This window comes from Peromyscus maniculatus, chromosome 8 (genome assembly GCF_049852395.1).
Source record: "Peromyscus maniculatus bairdii isolate BWxNUB_F1_BW_parent chromosome 8, HU_Pman_BW_mat_3.1, whole genome shotgun sequence".
NCBI classification, from domain to species: Eukaryota; Metazoa; Chordata; class Mammalia; order Rodentia; family Cricetidae; genus Peromyscus; species Peromyscus maniculatus.
Genome location: NC_134859.1, coordinates 87,297,432 through 87,313,546, shown reverse-complemented (window position 1 = coordinate 87,313,546; position 16,115 = coordinate 87,297,432). Strand labels below are relative to the sequence as shown.

Below are 16,115 nucleotides of genomic sequence, written 5' to 3'. Positions count from 1 at the left end.
AGCAAAAGATCCAGATCTTTTCTAGTCAGGACCTGTTTCATTAGCCAACAGTCTCCCAAAACATCACCTTCACTTCAAACATGTCTAAATGAGCATGGGCCAGCATGATCCACAATGATTCCAGGCCAGCCAGGACGATACAGGGAAGCCTTGACTCAAAAATGGTCAAGCCCATCATTCTAACACGTTACAAAGCTCCCCCCACAGCTAAGACAGCTCAATAATACCACTATAGCTGCCTGCAGATCACCTCCCATGACACCCATAAATGGGAAGGCACACTTCTGGTTAAATGCTTTGTAACTGTGCCCATCTTTCTGATTCTTCTCTGTATATAAGCTTGACTCAATATGAACAGAATATGGACATCAGATATTTCTGAAAACAAGTTTTATTTAAATAAGGGTTTAAATACATTACATAACATTAAACTGGAAGGGAAAAAGAAACCAAAAAAATCAGTTTGTTCCTTCACATGGCACTGGGCAGCTGCCACCAGTTGAGTAGAAACCTCCACAGCTAGCCACGTGACTGATGGCATCAGTTTGGTATTTGTTCCCTTGTCGTAAGTTAACTGATACTAGGCTGGCCTCGCCCTTCAGCTGTTTCGACATCCCTTAGCTAGGATCTATCTGGCTAAAGATTACCTTGGTGGTGAGCCAGATGTCCATGACCTCAGAAAAGGTGGCCCTTTCTGAATTCTGTCCACCTGGTCAGACACCAGGGGTCCCTGCCAGACCCCTCTGGTGGCAGAGCTGCTGTGGTGTCACCCATTCTCTTGTTTACCTGGGTTGCTCAAGTGATGACATTCTCCTAGGGCGGGGGACTCTGTAGAGGGAGAGCTGAGGAGTTTCTGGGCAGACACAGCCTATGGACTTGGGGCTCTGGGCTTGGCTGAAACATTGTTATTGCTGTGTTTCAGGCTTGACCTGTTTAAATGAGGGACTTCAAGACTAGACAGCATGGCTCTTTTCAGTTTATTGCATGAAGGAGTTACACTAGTCCAAGTTAAAAGCGGACCCCAAATGATTACATTATACAAGCTGTGAGGTTTTTAAACTCGTGACAAGGGACAGAAGGGAAATTCTACTCATTGCAAGGAAATCCTCACTTAAGCTTCAGAGAGTCACAAGCACTTAAAACCCATGGACCTTCAGCTGGTCGTCCTTAGCCAGTCCAATCTGCAGAGAGAAAAGGACAAAAGTTTTAGAGGACAGGGGTTCAAGTCTGTGAATGACACTAACCACCCGTTTTCCAACTATTACACCAGACAGAGGAATCCCCAAGGAGGGATTATTATTCTGTCGATCCTGGCTCAACTGAGGGCACACACACACACACACCCTTCTGACCAACACCAGGAATCCCACACCTTAAAAAGGCTGGCAGTCCCGAGCTCACCTCTATCAGGAACTGGCATATGTTCTTGCGCTGGTCACCCTGTAGCTGAATTACTTCTCCATATTCTGGATGCTCAATTACAGTACCATTGCAGGCAAATTTCTGAAAACAAAGGGGGTAGAACATGACACCATGCAACGGCACTAAATCCCTTGTAGTCTGCATCCATCCTCTCCCCTCGTAGACAATAAAAGGTCGTCTTTCTACAGCAGACCCACCTTCTTAAACGCCTTCACTAGTTTCTTTTTATCGTAATCATCAGCGATCCCTTGGACAGTAGTAAGGGTCTTCCTGCCGTTTCTCTGTTGAATTCTTATATGGATATAATCCTCAGTGCCAGCAGGAAGCAGGTCATCACCCTTACTTGCATCAGCAAAGGGGTCTGGGGAGAAACAATTAAGAGCGTTTAAAGGCCTTGCGTTTCCTTTCCCCTCTCCAACTCATCTTTTTGGCCGTGCAGACGCCAGCCCTGAAATCGTCTGGGCTCCGGAGGCGTCCTTTGTTGTTGTCCCTCCCAGATCAGGTCAGCTGGACAAAGTCTGGGCCTTCGGTCCAAGGCCCGCCCGCCCTCCCTCCCTCTGCAGCCGATCACGTGCCCGAGAGCCCTAGCGGGCAAGCAGCGCCCCACCCGGCTGATGCAACCAACCGGAAGCCGGGGACCCAAGGCGGGGCCTCCCTTCCCCGCCCCGTGACAACGACGGTGACGTAGAGGACGTGACGCAGGGGTGGCGGGAGGGGGCGGGTGTGGCCCGCAGAGAGGCAGGAGCCATTAGTAAATGCGCCACCCGAGACGTCGGGCCCGCCCAAGGGCTGACCTCCCTCCCACCCGTCCCTTCCGGCACCCTCGGAGGCCGACCCCAGGCCCAGATCTCGGGCCCGCGAGGCCCTTCCGCCCGAACTAACGAGGAGTCCGCCGCGCCCAGCGGTTTCGCCGAGCTCCGTTCCCGCCACCCCCACCCCGGGCCCGCGACCTTCCCCTCCCCGCCCGCCCGCCCCGGCTTACCGAAAGAGTGGAGGTTCTGGATAGCGGACATACGATACGATTCCTTTTCCTCGGTGGAAACGGCCTGCGGAAGGCGGCTGCGGGAGAAGGCGGGCGGGGGGGACGGAGCGTCGGGAAGCGAGGGGGCTCGAGGGGGAGGCAGCTGAGTCCTCGGCGGCGGCTCAGTGACTGGGGCGGAGGGGCGGCGCCTGGATTCACTTATATAGCCGCCCCTGTGACGCCAGCGCGCTGCCCTCACGTCCCGGCCCCACCCATGGCGTCAAGCTCCCGGGCGCCCCTACGCTGCGGCTTCCGATTGGTCGGGGGGCGGAGTCAAGGCGCGGCGCCTGCGCACTGGAGGTGGCTGGGAGAGGGCGTCCTGTGGATTCAGGGAGGGGCCGGGGGTGGGGGGGGGAGGGAACGCTTGGTTCGCCTGCGCGCCTGCGCAGTGTGGGTGGTAGTTGTCTTGGGCGGCCAAGAAACTGGCGGAGGTTTCGAGTGCGCCTGCGCCTCTGTCACGTTCTACCATTTTGACCCTGTTGGGGTGCGGGTACTAGCTCTGCGTGGTCTTAGGGTGAGGATCGACTGGCGTTCTTTAGGGTGGGGGGAATTACATGCTGGTCCTCCCAAACTCGACAGATCTGGGCTATGAAATAGCCACTCATGAACCCACTCTTCACCCCACTCATTCACAGATTTAACCTTTTAATCCACATAATCAAAACCTGAACCTTATAGAGCATCATTTGGATTAGGATGTTTTAAAATTGGTAACCTGAAGTTGTTACTTAGATTAATTCTTCTAAGGAAGGAAGTAGTTCACGATGTGGGCGTGGGGACCCCAGGAAAATTAGGGCACCAGAGGATACCCTTCGTCCTACAAACCTGTGTGTAAGGTAAAGCTTAGGTGAATGTTTTCTTTTTCAAAGTAGCTAGCCTTTCTTTTTTTTTTTTTTTCCGAGACAGGGTTTCTCTGTGTAGCCCTGGCTGTCCTGGGGCTCTGTAGACCTGGCTGACCTCAAACTCAAGAGACCTGCCATCCTCTACCTCCTGAGTGCTGGGGTTAAGGGCGTGTACCACTCCCGCCCGGCTAGCTAGTTACCTTTCAGTTTATTTAAAAAATTTAATTTTCTGGCCGGGCGGTGGTGGCGCACGCCTTTAATCCCAGCACTCGGGAGGCAGAGGTAGGCGGATCTCTGTGAGTTCGAGGCCAGCCTGGGCTACCAAGTGAGCTCCAGGAAAGGCGCAAAGCTACACAGAGAAACCCTGTCTCGAAAAACTTAAAAAAAAAAAAAAAAAAAAAATTAATTTTCTGCAGTGCTTGGGATGGAAATAGAGCTATCTAGACAAGCATCCACTTCTGTTTGTATATGGAAATAGTCTTTGCGGCAGGGGTGAATGGTGAGTAGAAATCAGGGATCTCAGATCCGAAGACTCTGAGGAGCCAGGGAGATCAGATAAAAGAGCAGACAGCCAAGCGTGATGTAACTGGGTTCATGGGGACTAATACGAGAACTAGAAGCTGCAGTGGCTGCCAACTACTGGGCCAGACTTTGTTCAAATTCTCCCCCCACGGTAGATGCTTACAGAAAATCTCTGCACTTAAAAATATTGCCAACACAGAGCCGGGCGGTGGTGGTCCACGCCTTTAATCCCAGCATTGGGGAAGCAGAGCCAGGTGGATCTTTGTGAGTTCGAGGCCAGCCTGGTCTACAGAGCGAGATCCAGGACAGACTCCAAAGCTACATAGAGAAACCCTGTCTCGAAAAACAAAACAAAACAAACAAAAACCCATTATATGTATATGGATCTGTCAACTGGCTAGGTATGATGGCTGTACCCTTGTAATCCGTAATCCCAGCTCTTGAGAGAAGGAAGTAAGAGAAAAGAATTCAAGGTCAAATGAGTTCAAGGCTAGACTGCGATATTCTGTCTCAAAAAAAAAAAACAAAAAACAAAAAACAAAAACATAAATAGGCCAGGTGTAGTGACGCACGCACGCACGCACGCACGCACGCACGCACGCACGCACGCACGCACGCACACCTTTGATCTTACTGCTTGTGAGGCAGAGGCAGGCGGATCCCTGTGAGTTTGAGCCCCACCAGATCTACACTTTGAGACCTTGTCTCAAAACCACAAAAACTTCTGGGTGTGGTGGTAGCGCACACCTTTAATCCCAGCACTGGTGAGGCAGGTACATCTCTGTGAGTTCAACATCAGCCTGGTCTACAAAGTGAGTGCCAGGACAGCCAGGGCTGTTTGTTACACAGAGAAATCCTGTCTGTGAAAACCAAACCAACCAAAGCAAACAACAGCAACAAAAACCTTGTTGGCTGGCCCCATGGACTGCCAGTTTATGCCCAGATCACCAGTCTCACTGTCGGAAAGGGAAGGGCTAGCAGGACAGACAGAAAATAAACAGAATATGGTAGGTAAGAACAGCTGGGGAGAGGTGCTGGGGAGAGAGATGGGATGACGTGGCAGAGTGACGACTCAGGTCCAGGCTTCTTCAGATGGGGTGCTTAGACAAGGCCTGTAAGGAGGTGGCGTCTCGGCCTGAATTTACATGGTGGGAAGGAATCTGCCTTGGATCGAGGACAGGAGCTCACCAAACAGAACATTTCCCAGGGAGAAAAAGTTGGGTGGACCTGAAAGGATTTTATTTTGTAGGGGCTGGGCATTGAGCCCAAGGTCTTACACATGCTAGGTAAGTGCCCTACAGAACTACAGCTCTAGTCCTGAATATTTTTTTAAAAATGTGCTTGTTTTGGGGGCTGGAGAGATGACTCAGTGATCAAGAGCACTGCTACTCTTTTGGAGAACCCAAATTCTCGTCCCAGACCCCACAATGGTGGCCCACAATGCTCTTCTGATGTTCTTCTGGCCTACACTGTATGCATGTGGTTGGTATGCAGGCATAAACAGAAGCAAAACATTCATATACATAAAAAGGTAAGATATTAAAAAATAATGTGTATGAATATTTGCCTGCATGTGCATGCCTGATGCCTTCAGAGGCCAGAAGGTTCCTTGAACTGAACTGGAGTTACAGTTGTGAGCCATCGTGTGGGTGCTGGGAATGGAACTTGGGCCCTCTGCAAGAACAGTAATTGCTCTTACCTGCCCTGGCACCTCTCCGGCACCCCTAAAGTTTGTTTTGATTCCTATTTACTGAATGATACACACACACTCACACACTCTCTCATTATTTTGAGGCAGGACATCATACAGCCTTGGCTAGCTCTCAACTCCTGATTCTTTTGCCCCCATTTCCCAAATGCTTGAGTACATGATGTGCCATGGAGCAAGGGCTCTAAGCAGAATTGAGATTAAATAATTTAGCTCCCTTGATGTCAGGAAAGAGAATGCATCTCAATATCGTTCATTCAAGTCTGAAAACCTGAGGCCCCAGCCTGCCAGCCTGGGGACCTTTACCCTCGTGATGTGGCTCTACTGGAGCAATCTACCCAGAATTCAAGTCTCTGTGTTGTGTGAGACCAGAATCTAATCCCCTCCCCCATATACATAGTAATTCTCAGTACCTTTTTTTTTTTTTTTTTTTTGAAATAAAGTCCATCCTTCCCCTGTAGGCTCCTCATGTCCATTCCTTCTCTAAATCCTCTTTGCTTGTATGTATGGGTCCCCCTGAGTTGGCTTGTTTATCCCTGAACCCCACTTCCATTTCTCTAGAATTCTCCTGGCTGTTAGTGCCCTCATTTCAGCCTGTGCTTACCACGGGCCCCCACATTCTCTACCACCACAGTTCTAGGAAACTCCCTGAGCTTTCTCACCTGAGAAAGCTCATCTGAGAGGAGAGCTGGTGTTTGCATCTGCTCCTCCCTTCCTTGGAATGTGGTCCTCCCTCTTTTGACATCTTCTAGGCATCCTTCCAGTTTCACCTGGGATGCCCTTGCTCTGAGAAGATTGTTTGCCTGCATGCCCTCAATTTTGGTATTATTTATTTTGGTGTTATGAGACAGGGTCTCATGTAAACTAGGCTGGTCTTGAACTCACTATGTAAGACCGGCCTTGAACTTCTGATTCTCCTCAGTCCACCTGGAAAGTGCTGGGATTATAGGCATGCATCATCATGCCTGGCATAATGGTATTTATCATGCTGCATTGTGATTACTGGGGCTTTGGACTAGCTACATAATTTGCCAGTCACACTATTAAAAACATGATGGCCTTGGTACAAAGCAGTTAACAGGTTCAAGACAGGGACAGCAGGGCATAAATTAAATGTCCTGTAAGTGAGTAGTATTGTAACATGCACAGGTCACATGCCTTTCGATCTGGCCCTGCCTCTTCCCTTGTATCCCCTGCTAAGACTGTAAATCAGGGAATGGCAGTTTTGTCTGTTCTACCCTGTACTGAAGGCAGTGAATGGGCATGTAGGCGTCCATCGGAGATGCTCAGTTACTAGGGACGGCCAATCCCTGGCTACAGGCTGAACCTCTGCCCCTCAGAGTCTGGGAGCACAGGAGTGAGGAAAACGCTTTCTGAAGGTCTGAGTCTAGATCTGGAAGGGAGCTCCTGGGCCTGGCCCGATGCAGGGCAAGGAAAGTGACTTTCCCCAGGCCGCTCTCCCAGCTCTTCTTGTAGGCACTAGGCCAGCTGGAGTCCATGTGCGTGCCTGTGTGCCTGTGTCTGGTGCCAGATCTGACTGACCTCCTTGCCTGTAAACAGTATTGCCACACACACACACACACACACTTTGACACAGGGTGGGATGTAGGTGAGAGGGCAGGTGACGGGTACTTAGAAACTGCTCTTGCTGAAAAGCACCAACTCTTCACTCGGCCCCACAGAGGTCTCATGGGTAATTAAAAGCAGGATAAGAGCCTGGTGGCTTCATGTTGCATCTGGCTACGTCATAATAACATTGTCAAAGGTCAGCTACCGCAGTGTCCAGATCCCCAGAGCAGCCCCGAGGAGCTGCCCACCATCGCCCGCCACCTCAAGGCCTCACCTGCCTTTGTGACTAGCCTGTTCTCTTATCAGTGTCCTCTTCAGCTGCCTCGGACCCCAGGAACAACAGGCCTGACTGATGAACTACAACAAAGGGCAGTGATGCTCCCCCAGGAGCAGAGACCTTCTTAGCCCTACTCAGGCCCCACACAGCCAGTCCAGAGAAACAGGGAGAGGTCATAATCAGCCTGACCTCCACCAGCGCTGCCAAGGAAGCACAGACTTTGCCTTTGTTTTCCTGACTACGGCCCCAAGACCATTTCTGCTCTTCCTAGTGGAGCTACGCTGAGAAGAAAAGCGGCCTTCACCAGCCTGCAATTCACAAGAGATCTGACTGCCTCTGTCTTCAGAGTGCTTGGGTTAGAGGGGTATACCATCATACTTATCTCGTTTTGAGGTAAATTCCCAGGTCTCCTAGGCTGACTTTGAACGCTCTAGTTTTTATTTTACTTTACTTTTTTTGTTGTTTCTTTTGAGACCGGGTTTCTCTGTGTAACAGCCTTAGCTGTCCTGGAACTCACTCTGTAGATCAGGCTGGCCTTGAACTCACAGATTTGTCTGCCTCTGCCTCCCAAGTGCTAGGATTAAAGGCATGTGCCACTACTTCCTGGCTTCATTTATTTGTTTGTTTGTTTGTTTTTTTTAATTTTTTTTTTTTTTTTTGAGACAGGGTTTCTCTGTGTAGCTTTGCGCCTTTCCTAGATCTCGCTCTGTAGACCAGGCTGGCCTCGAACTCACAAAGATCCACCTGGCTCTGCCTCCCGAGTGCTGGGACTAAAGGCGTGCGCCACCACCGCCCGTGTTTGTTTGTTTTTTGAGACAGGATTTCTCTGTGTAGCCCTGGCTGTCCTGGAACCTGCTCTGTAGACCAGGCTGGCCTCAAATTCACAGAAATCCCTTGCCTCTGCCTCCTGAGTGCTAAGATTAAAGGCATGTGCCACCATTGCCCAGCTATTTTTACTTTTGAGACAAGGTCTCATTGAACTGTCTTTGTAGACCAGGCTAGCCTAGAACTCACAGAGGACCATCTAGTCTCTGCCTTTCAAGTGCTGGGATTAAAGGTGTGTGCTACCTACCATACATACCCAGTCTTATTTCTGGTTTTTGTTTGTTTGTTTATTTGTTTTGAGACAAGGAAGGTCTCACATAATTCAGGCTGACTCTATGCCTGACTTTTTTTTTTTTTTTTTAAAGTGTTTTGGTTATGTATCCCAGGCTTGTTTCAAACTCATGATCTTTCTACTGGCACCTCCCAAGCGCTTTCCATCAGCTTTCTGGTGACCTGGTTCTAATATCCGGACTCTGCTTCTATTTCCTGTAGAAGGACGGGGTGGTGTGTAGCCAGGTCTAAAGCCCAAAGCACTATGTTGTCAAGTCAGCATCATTTCCATGAAACGTCTTCTGGAGTCCACCTTCCAGGCTCAGAGTTGGTCCATGCTCTAGGAACTTGTGCATTATGACAGATCTGGACTGACTTCTCTGAAAGCGGCCTCAGTGCTGGCTTCTTCATGACTGCTGGGCAGTCGAAGGCAGGGCAGGAGCCCAGCTCTGCCTGCCAGCCTTCATTTTCTCTTAGAGGACCAGTAACATCCTCCTTTTAGGCTCATTTGAAGGGATTTATGGAACAGATGACCAGTACAAGGGTATAAAGTTTTGAAATCACTAAATAGAGATTCTGCTGGTTTCCCAGAGGATCACTTCCGAGTACAGCATAGACAGGAGCATCCTATGCACATGGGGATGAAGATGAGGTGGGCTCCTCTTCAGGGCAATCCTTTTGGGAGGACAACCTGGCATCTTCAGCCTTGATAAAACTCCCCAGGGTCTCAAATGTGGCACCAGAGCAGCAGTCTCCTGCCACAAAGGAGTGGCATTCTCTGAGGGGGAAATAGGTATTTCTATGGTAACCAGAAAAGATGGATGATGTAGTCCAAGGGACCTCCCTGTGTTCTGCAGCTACTGCAGAAAACACTGTGACTGAGAGAATCCTGAGGAGGCCAGGGCTCCATTATACCCAGGATTGGGCTTCTGAGCAGCCTGCTGGGGGTGCTAATTAGGGAAGGTTTCACTTGACTTAAAGAAAATCGAATTACTTAGATGTGTCTTGCATCTCTTATTTGGGATCTCCTGCCCACGAATATGAATGCCTGGAATAGTTCCCTGCGTGCCCCACCCACTCAGAGAATCCCAGTGAATGAATGTTGCTATTCTTGCCACTTGGAAAAGGAGGGAGGCTCAGGCCTGCTGCTGCCCTGAACCAGTCAGCAAGACCTGCAAGCCCACTTGGGACTCTCCCAACTGATGCTGGGAAGGGACAGAAGAAATCTTAGGAGAGGCTAGCAGGCCTCCCCCTGGAGCCAGGCGCTGAAACATCAGGTGTATTCCAGTGCAGAGAGCACCTGTCTGCACGTTATGATTTACTCCCTCCCCTTCCCTGCAGCCCAGCTGAATCTTCCCTTGTATTCACTTTCTCTGCCCTTGTCAGGAACTCACTGCTGCCCACTTACATGGGAGCTCAGCTCTGTTCTTCTTCTTAAATAAACAAACAGACAGACAGTGGTGGCGCATGCCTTTAATCCTAGCATTTGGGAGGCAGAGGCAGGTGGATCTCTATGAGTTTGAGGCCAACCTGGTCTATACAGTGAGTTCTAGGACAGCCAGGGCTGTTACACAAGAAACCCTGTCTCAAAACAAACAAACAAACAAAGTGCACTTTAAACTACTTAATTCATTAGTTTATGAGTGAGGCTTGCCATGGTACTCATGTTGAAGTCAGAAGAAAACTTGCAGGATTTACTTCTTCTCTTCCCTCCCCCTTCCTCCCTCCCCTGTCTCTTTCTTTCATTTCTTTTTTTTTTTAAATTTATTTCCTTTATTTATATGTCTGTATGAGAGTGTCATGTCAGATCTTGGAGTTACAGCGTTGAGTTGCAGTGGGTGCTGGGAATTGAACCTGGATCCCCTGGAAGAGCAGTCGTCAGTGCCCGTAACCGCTGAGCCATCTCTTCAGCCCCTTTCTTGCATTTCTCAAAAAAAGAGTTACAGGCAGTTGTGAGCTATCTCTCCAGCCCGAGTTGGTTCTTGCCTTTCACTGTATGGTTCCCTGGCATCAAAATTGGGTGGCAGGTACCTTGTGACTGCTGATTTTATGTCAACTTGACACAAGCTGGAGTCATTTGGGAAAGGAAAGCCTCGATTGAGAAAATGCCCCACCAGTCTATGGGCAAGCCTGTGGTACATTTTCTTTCCTTCCTTCTCCCTGTCTCGGTTTCTCCTGTCTGTCTGTCTATCTATCTATCTATCTATCTATCTATCTATCTATCTATCTATCTATCTATCTATCTATCTATCTATCTATCTATCTATCCTGGAACTCACTGTGTAGACCAGGCTGTCCTGGAGCTCTTAGAGATCCTCCCACCTCTCTCTGCCTCCCTCACGCTGTCACTAAAGGCGTGCGCCACCTTGCCTGGCATGGTTTTCTTGATTGATCATTGAAATAGGACCTCCTGGGCTTGAGGTCCTGCATGCTATAAGAAATGTTGAACAAGTCATGAGGAGCAAACAACAGCATTCCTCCATGGCCTCTGCATTAGTTCCTGCCTTGACTTCTTGCCCTGACTTCCCTGGATGATGGAGTACAAGCTGTAAAATGAAATAAGATGAAAAAAAAAAAAAAAAAAAGCAAAAAACTTTTGTCTCCAGCCGGGCGGTGGTGGCTCACGCCTTTAATCCCAGCACTCGGGAGGCAGAGCCAGGTGGATCTCTGTGAGTTCGAGGCCAGCCTGGGCTACCAAGTGAGTTCCAGGAAAGGCGCAAAGCTACATAGAAAAACCCTGTTTCGAAAAACAAAAAACAAAACAAAACAAAAAAACAAAGAACCCCCCCCCAAAAAAAAACAACAACTTTTGTCCCCAAGGAGGTTGTTCTCGTTCTCTCTCTCTCTCTCTCTCTCTCTCTCTCTCTCTCTCTCTCTCTCTCCCTCCCTCCCTCCCTCCCTCCTTTCCTCCCCTCCCTCCCTCACATTCTTTCTTTTTTGAAGGGAGCAGGGAAAAGCCTGAGTACTGCCATTTTGACTCCATTTTACCTGTAGGGTGAAATAAAGTTCACTTCCCAAGCCCTAGGGGAGCTGAGAACTTTCAATGGCTGACCAACCTCCTCCCTGAACCATAGAAATAGTCGTTATGCATCTTTAGTTCTCTAGAAACATTATGGCTGTGTCTAACAACAGAAGGAACAAATGTATCTGATTGGTTGGACTGAAAGGCTTGCATTGTATATAGGTTGACAATGATGGAACACTCAAGGAAACCCCTAATCTCTAAATCCTGATTGGTGCAAAGTGTAACTGTAACTTGGCAACAAATGTTTGTAATTTCTTCTCTTCTCCTCTTCTCTTTTCTCTTCTGTCTTTCTTTCCCATTCTCTCTCTCTCTCTCTCTCTCTCTCTCTCTCTCTCTCTCTCTCTCCCTTCCTTTCTTTCTTTCTTCTTCTTCTTCTTTTTTTTTTTTTTTGGTGAAACAGAGTATCTATGTACCCCTGACACACAAGTTCCTATGAGACTTCACTTGTACAAAAATATGTTTGTGACTATCCTCAGGAGGTCAAAGTTGAGTTCATGTTATGGCCAGAGGGGTTAAAAAAAGGAAGGCATCCATATTGACTAGTCAGTGCTTGTGGTGATGGAAGGTACTATGCGAACTGCTGGAGACTTGCTGCCTCAGTTTCACCCAACTGTGAAACTTACCCAACACTGAAAGTTACAGCAGTCACTGGCCTGATCAAGTATGTGCCCCCCATTGCAGTGACAGGAATGTTATGGGGGTGACTTTTTTTTATTTTTTCAAGACAGGGTCTCTCTGTAGCTCTGACTGTTCTGAAACTTTCTCTGTAGACCAGGCCGGCCTTGAACTCACAGAGATCTGCCTGCCTCTGCCTCCCAAGTGCTGGGATTAAAGGCATTTGCCACCATGCCTGGCATAACATATTTAATACATTACATTCCTTAAAATACACACACACACACACACACACACACACACACACACACACACACACCAAAATTGGAAAAAAGCAGGGTGGTGGTAGCACACACTTTTAATCCCAGCACATGGGAGGCAGAGGCAGATGGATCTCTGTGAATTCAAAACCAGCCTGGTCTACAGAGTGAGTTCCAGGACAGCCAAAACTGTTACCCAGAGAAACCCCAAAACATTGCTTTTCTTTTCTTTTTAATTAATTTAGTTTTATGTGTATATATGTATGCCTGAGCACACGTATGTGCAACCAACCATGTGAATGCCTGGTGCCCTTGGAGATCAGAAGAGGGTGTCAGATCTCCTGGGACTGGAGTCACAGATGGCTGTGAACTATGATGTGGGTTCTGGGAACTGAACCTTGATCCTCTGCAAGAGCAACATTTGCTCTTAACCACTGTACCAGGTCTCCAGTACCAGGTTTTTTTTTTTTTTTTTTTTTTTTTTTGTTTTCGAGACAGGGTTTCTCTGTGTAGTTTTGGTGCCTGTTCTGGATCTCACTCTTTAGACCAGGCTGGCCTCGAACTCACAGAGATCCGCCTGCCTGTGCCTCCCAAGTGCTGGGATTAAAGGCGTGTGCCACCACCTCCCGGCTTCAGTCCCAGGTTTTTATACATTGTTCTTGTTCATATTTACTTAGTCTCACTGTGCCTTGCAATAAGCTGATTAATTTGTGGCCTACCTTTGTTATCTTGACTTGCCATTTGATTAGGGGATGAGGAGGCTGCCCATCTTGAAGGACAAGGGGATGACTGCCAAGGACAGATCCAAAAGAGCGGCTGTCTTAAGCAGGACTGAACCCAGCTGGGCTTCGTGATACAATGCCTATATAATCTCAGCACTCTGGAGGCTGAGGCAGTGGGAGTGAGTTCAAGGCCAGCCTGGGCTACACAGTGATACCCTTGTCTCCAAATAAAACAGAAGGATGTAATACCAATGACTTTCATGTGCACATGGCTTGAGTAATGTATATTATCTATCTATCTTTTTTTTTGGTTTTTCGAGACAGGGTTTCTCTGTGTTGCTTTGCGCCTTTCCTGGAACTTGCTCTGTAGACCAGGCTGGCCTCGAACTCACAGAGATCTGCCTGGCTCTGCCTCCCAAGTGCTGGGATTAAAGGTGTGTGCCACCATCACCTGGCTTAAAACAAGATCTTATTAAATGGCCCTGGTTGGCCTAGAACTTGCTATATAGACTAGACTGACCTTGAACTCAGAGATCCACTTGCCTCTGCCTCCTAAGTGCTGGGATTAAAGGCGTGTGCCACCATGCTCAGCTTTTTAGTAATCTAATAAATAAAAATATCAATCATTTAGTGAAGATGGATATTCTACCCAAGTTTACTAGTTTAATAAGCTTATGTGATTTCATTTTTCTGTGGTGCTGGGGATAGAGTCCATGGTAGTCAAGTAAACTCTACCATTGAGAGACACCTCAGCCCTTCATGTGATTTTCTTCCTTCTTTTTTATTTTTGAGACAAAGTCTCTTATAGCCCAGACTGGCCCTTAAACTTGCTATGTAGCCGAGGATGACCTTAAATTTTTGTTCCTCCTGCCTCTATCTCTTCCAAGCATTGGCATTACAGGTATGTACTACCAAGCTAGGTTTTTTTTTTTTTCTTTTTTTCCCAAGACAGGGTTTCTCTGTGTATTGTGCCTTTCCTGAAACTCACTCTGTAGTCCAGGCTGGCCTCAAACTCACAGAGATCCTCCTGCCTCTGCCTCCCCAGTGCTGGGATTAAAGGTGTGCGGCACCACTGCCCGGCCCAAGCTAGGTTTTTGTCGGTGGTGGGGCTTGAATCTAGGACTTCACCCATGCCAGTACCCTACCAACTGAAGTATAACTAAGTACTCTGCTGAGTTACAGCCCCAGCCCCAGGCCCTCATACAGTTTGTTTTACAGAATTTGTCCACAAGAAAAATTAGTTATCCAGGTTCAGTGGTGCCAGCTGCTGGTGCAACAGGAGCTGTTGGGGAAGCTGAGGCCGAAGGATCTCGAGTTCAAGACCATCCAAGGCAGTGTGTCTCAAAACACAACAGTCAGTCAGGCTGGCGACATAGCTCAGTGGATAAAGGTGCCTGCTGCGCAGGCCAGACACCCTGAGTTCCCTTCCTGGGACCCACAGTGGAAGGAGAGAAGTTGTTATGGAGTTTGAGACTCCTGGGAAATGACCACAGACTCAATCTCATACTGCAGGGCGGCAATCTCTGGGCCAAATGAGATCGCTGTGTGAAGGGGGTGAGGGAAGGATTTTTAAAGGTGAAAACCATAAGAAGACATTGAGTCTGCATAAGTAAGCCAGGAGCTGTTCGGCCCTGCCAAGATTAGGTAGTCAAGACAACCTCAACATAGTCCTTGAAGGTCTGCATAAGGAGGTTACAGAAGTAAAAAAAAAGCAGTTAGCTATATCATAAGAAGTAGATAGTCATGGCTGTGCACTTTTAGGCAGGGGTCAAGGCATAGAGCTTATCTTCCAGAAATCTGAGTCAGAATCAAATAGCTATTAGGTACCAAGATAGATGCCTAGCACAAAATGGAGTTTCTTTAGGCATCACAAAGCAACTTCACAAAGTTATCCTCTGACCTCCACTGGCATGCCACGGCATACAAGCCCATGCATACTACACACATATCCTCTATTCACACGACCACTACTAAACAAACACAAACAAAGAAACAAACAAACAAACAAAGCCTGCAGCAGAAGACACCATTAACCAAAGCAACTTGATATGACAGCTAGTTTTTTTATTTTATTATTATTATTATTATTATTATTATTATTATTATTATTATTTTGGTTTTTTCGAGACAGGGTTTCTCTATGTAGCTTTTGCGCCTTTCCTGGAGCTCACTTGGTAGCCCAGGCTGGCCTCGAACTCACAGAGATCCGCCTGCCTCTGCCTCCCAAGTGCTGGGATTAAAGGCGTGTGCCACCAACGCCTGGCGACAGCTAGTTTTGTTTAGTGTTATATCCACCTTACAAAATATTTTTGGACCGGGCATGGTGGCACACGCCTTTAATCTCAATACTCAGGAGACAGAGACAGGAAGATCTCTGTGAGTTTGAGGCCAGCCTGGTCTAAATAGGGGTTTCAGAACAGCCAGGACTATATAAGAGAAAGATCCTGTCTCAAAAAACAAACAAACAAACAAACAAACAAACAAACAAACAAGGATTTTTTTTGGGGGGAGGATGCCAGCCTGGTTGTACTGGGTGGTTTTATGTCAACTTGACACAAGCTAGAGCCATCAGAGAGGAAGGAGCCTCAACTGAGAAAATGCCTCCATGAGATGTAAGGCGTTTTCTCAATTAGTGATCAGTGAGGGAGGGCCCAGCCCATGGTATGTGGTGCCATCCCTAGGCTGGTGGTCCTGAGTTCTGTAAGAAGCAGGCTGAGAAAACCATGGGAACAAGCCAGTAAGCAGCACTCTTCTATGGCTTCTGCATCAGCTCCTGCCTCCAGGTTCCTGCCTTGCTTGAGTTCCTGTCCTGACTTCCTTTGGTCTTGAACAGTGATGTAGAAGTGTAAGCCAAGGGGCTGGAGAGATGGCTCAGCGGATGGCTGCTCTTCCCGAGGATCTGAGTTCAATTTCCAGCAACCACATGGTGGCTCACAACCATCTATAGTGGAATCTGATGCCCCCTTTTGGCATAAAGTTGTACATGCAGAACACTCATACATAAATTAAAAGATTAAAAAAAATGTGTAAGGCAAAT

At 48.0% G+C, this 16,115-nt stretch overlaps 1 protein-coding gene across 1 annotated transcript; it reads right to left on the bottom strand.

Annotated features, from left to right (window-relative positions):
* Positions 1–373: 373 nt before the first annotated feature.
* Eif1 (eukaryotic translation initiation factor 1) lies at positions 374–2,685 on the bottom strand. Its single transcript, XM_006992872.4, has 4 exons — positions 2,405–2,685; positions 1,620–1,783; positions 1,402–1,503; positions 374–1,181 (listed from the first exon to the last, which is right to left on the bottom strand). Exons 1-4 carry the CDS (start codon positions 2,433–2,435, stop codon positions 1,137–1,139), a joined length of 342 nt encoding a protein of 113 aa, XP_006992934.1. The 5' UTR covers positions 2,436–2,685; the 3' UTR covers positions 374–1,136.
* Between the last annotated feature and the right edge of the window lie 13,430 nt (positions 2,686–16,115).

Coding starts and splice junctions, on each gene's coding strand:
- Eif1 (XM_006992872.4), bottom strand. CDS start 2,435: ATGTCCGCTATCCAGAACCTCCACTCTTTCG. Junction 1,504..1,619: donor TAGTGAAGGCGTTTAAGAAG/GTGGGTCTGCTG, acceptor CTTTGTTTTCAG/AAATTTGCCTGCAATGGTAC. Junction 1,182..1,401: donor TATGCCAGTTCCTGATAGAG/GTGAGCTCGGGA, acceptor TTCTCTCTGCAG/ATTGGACTGGCTAAGGACGA.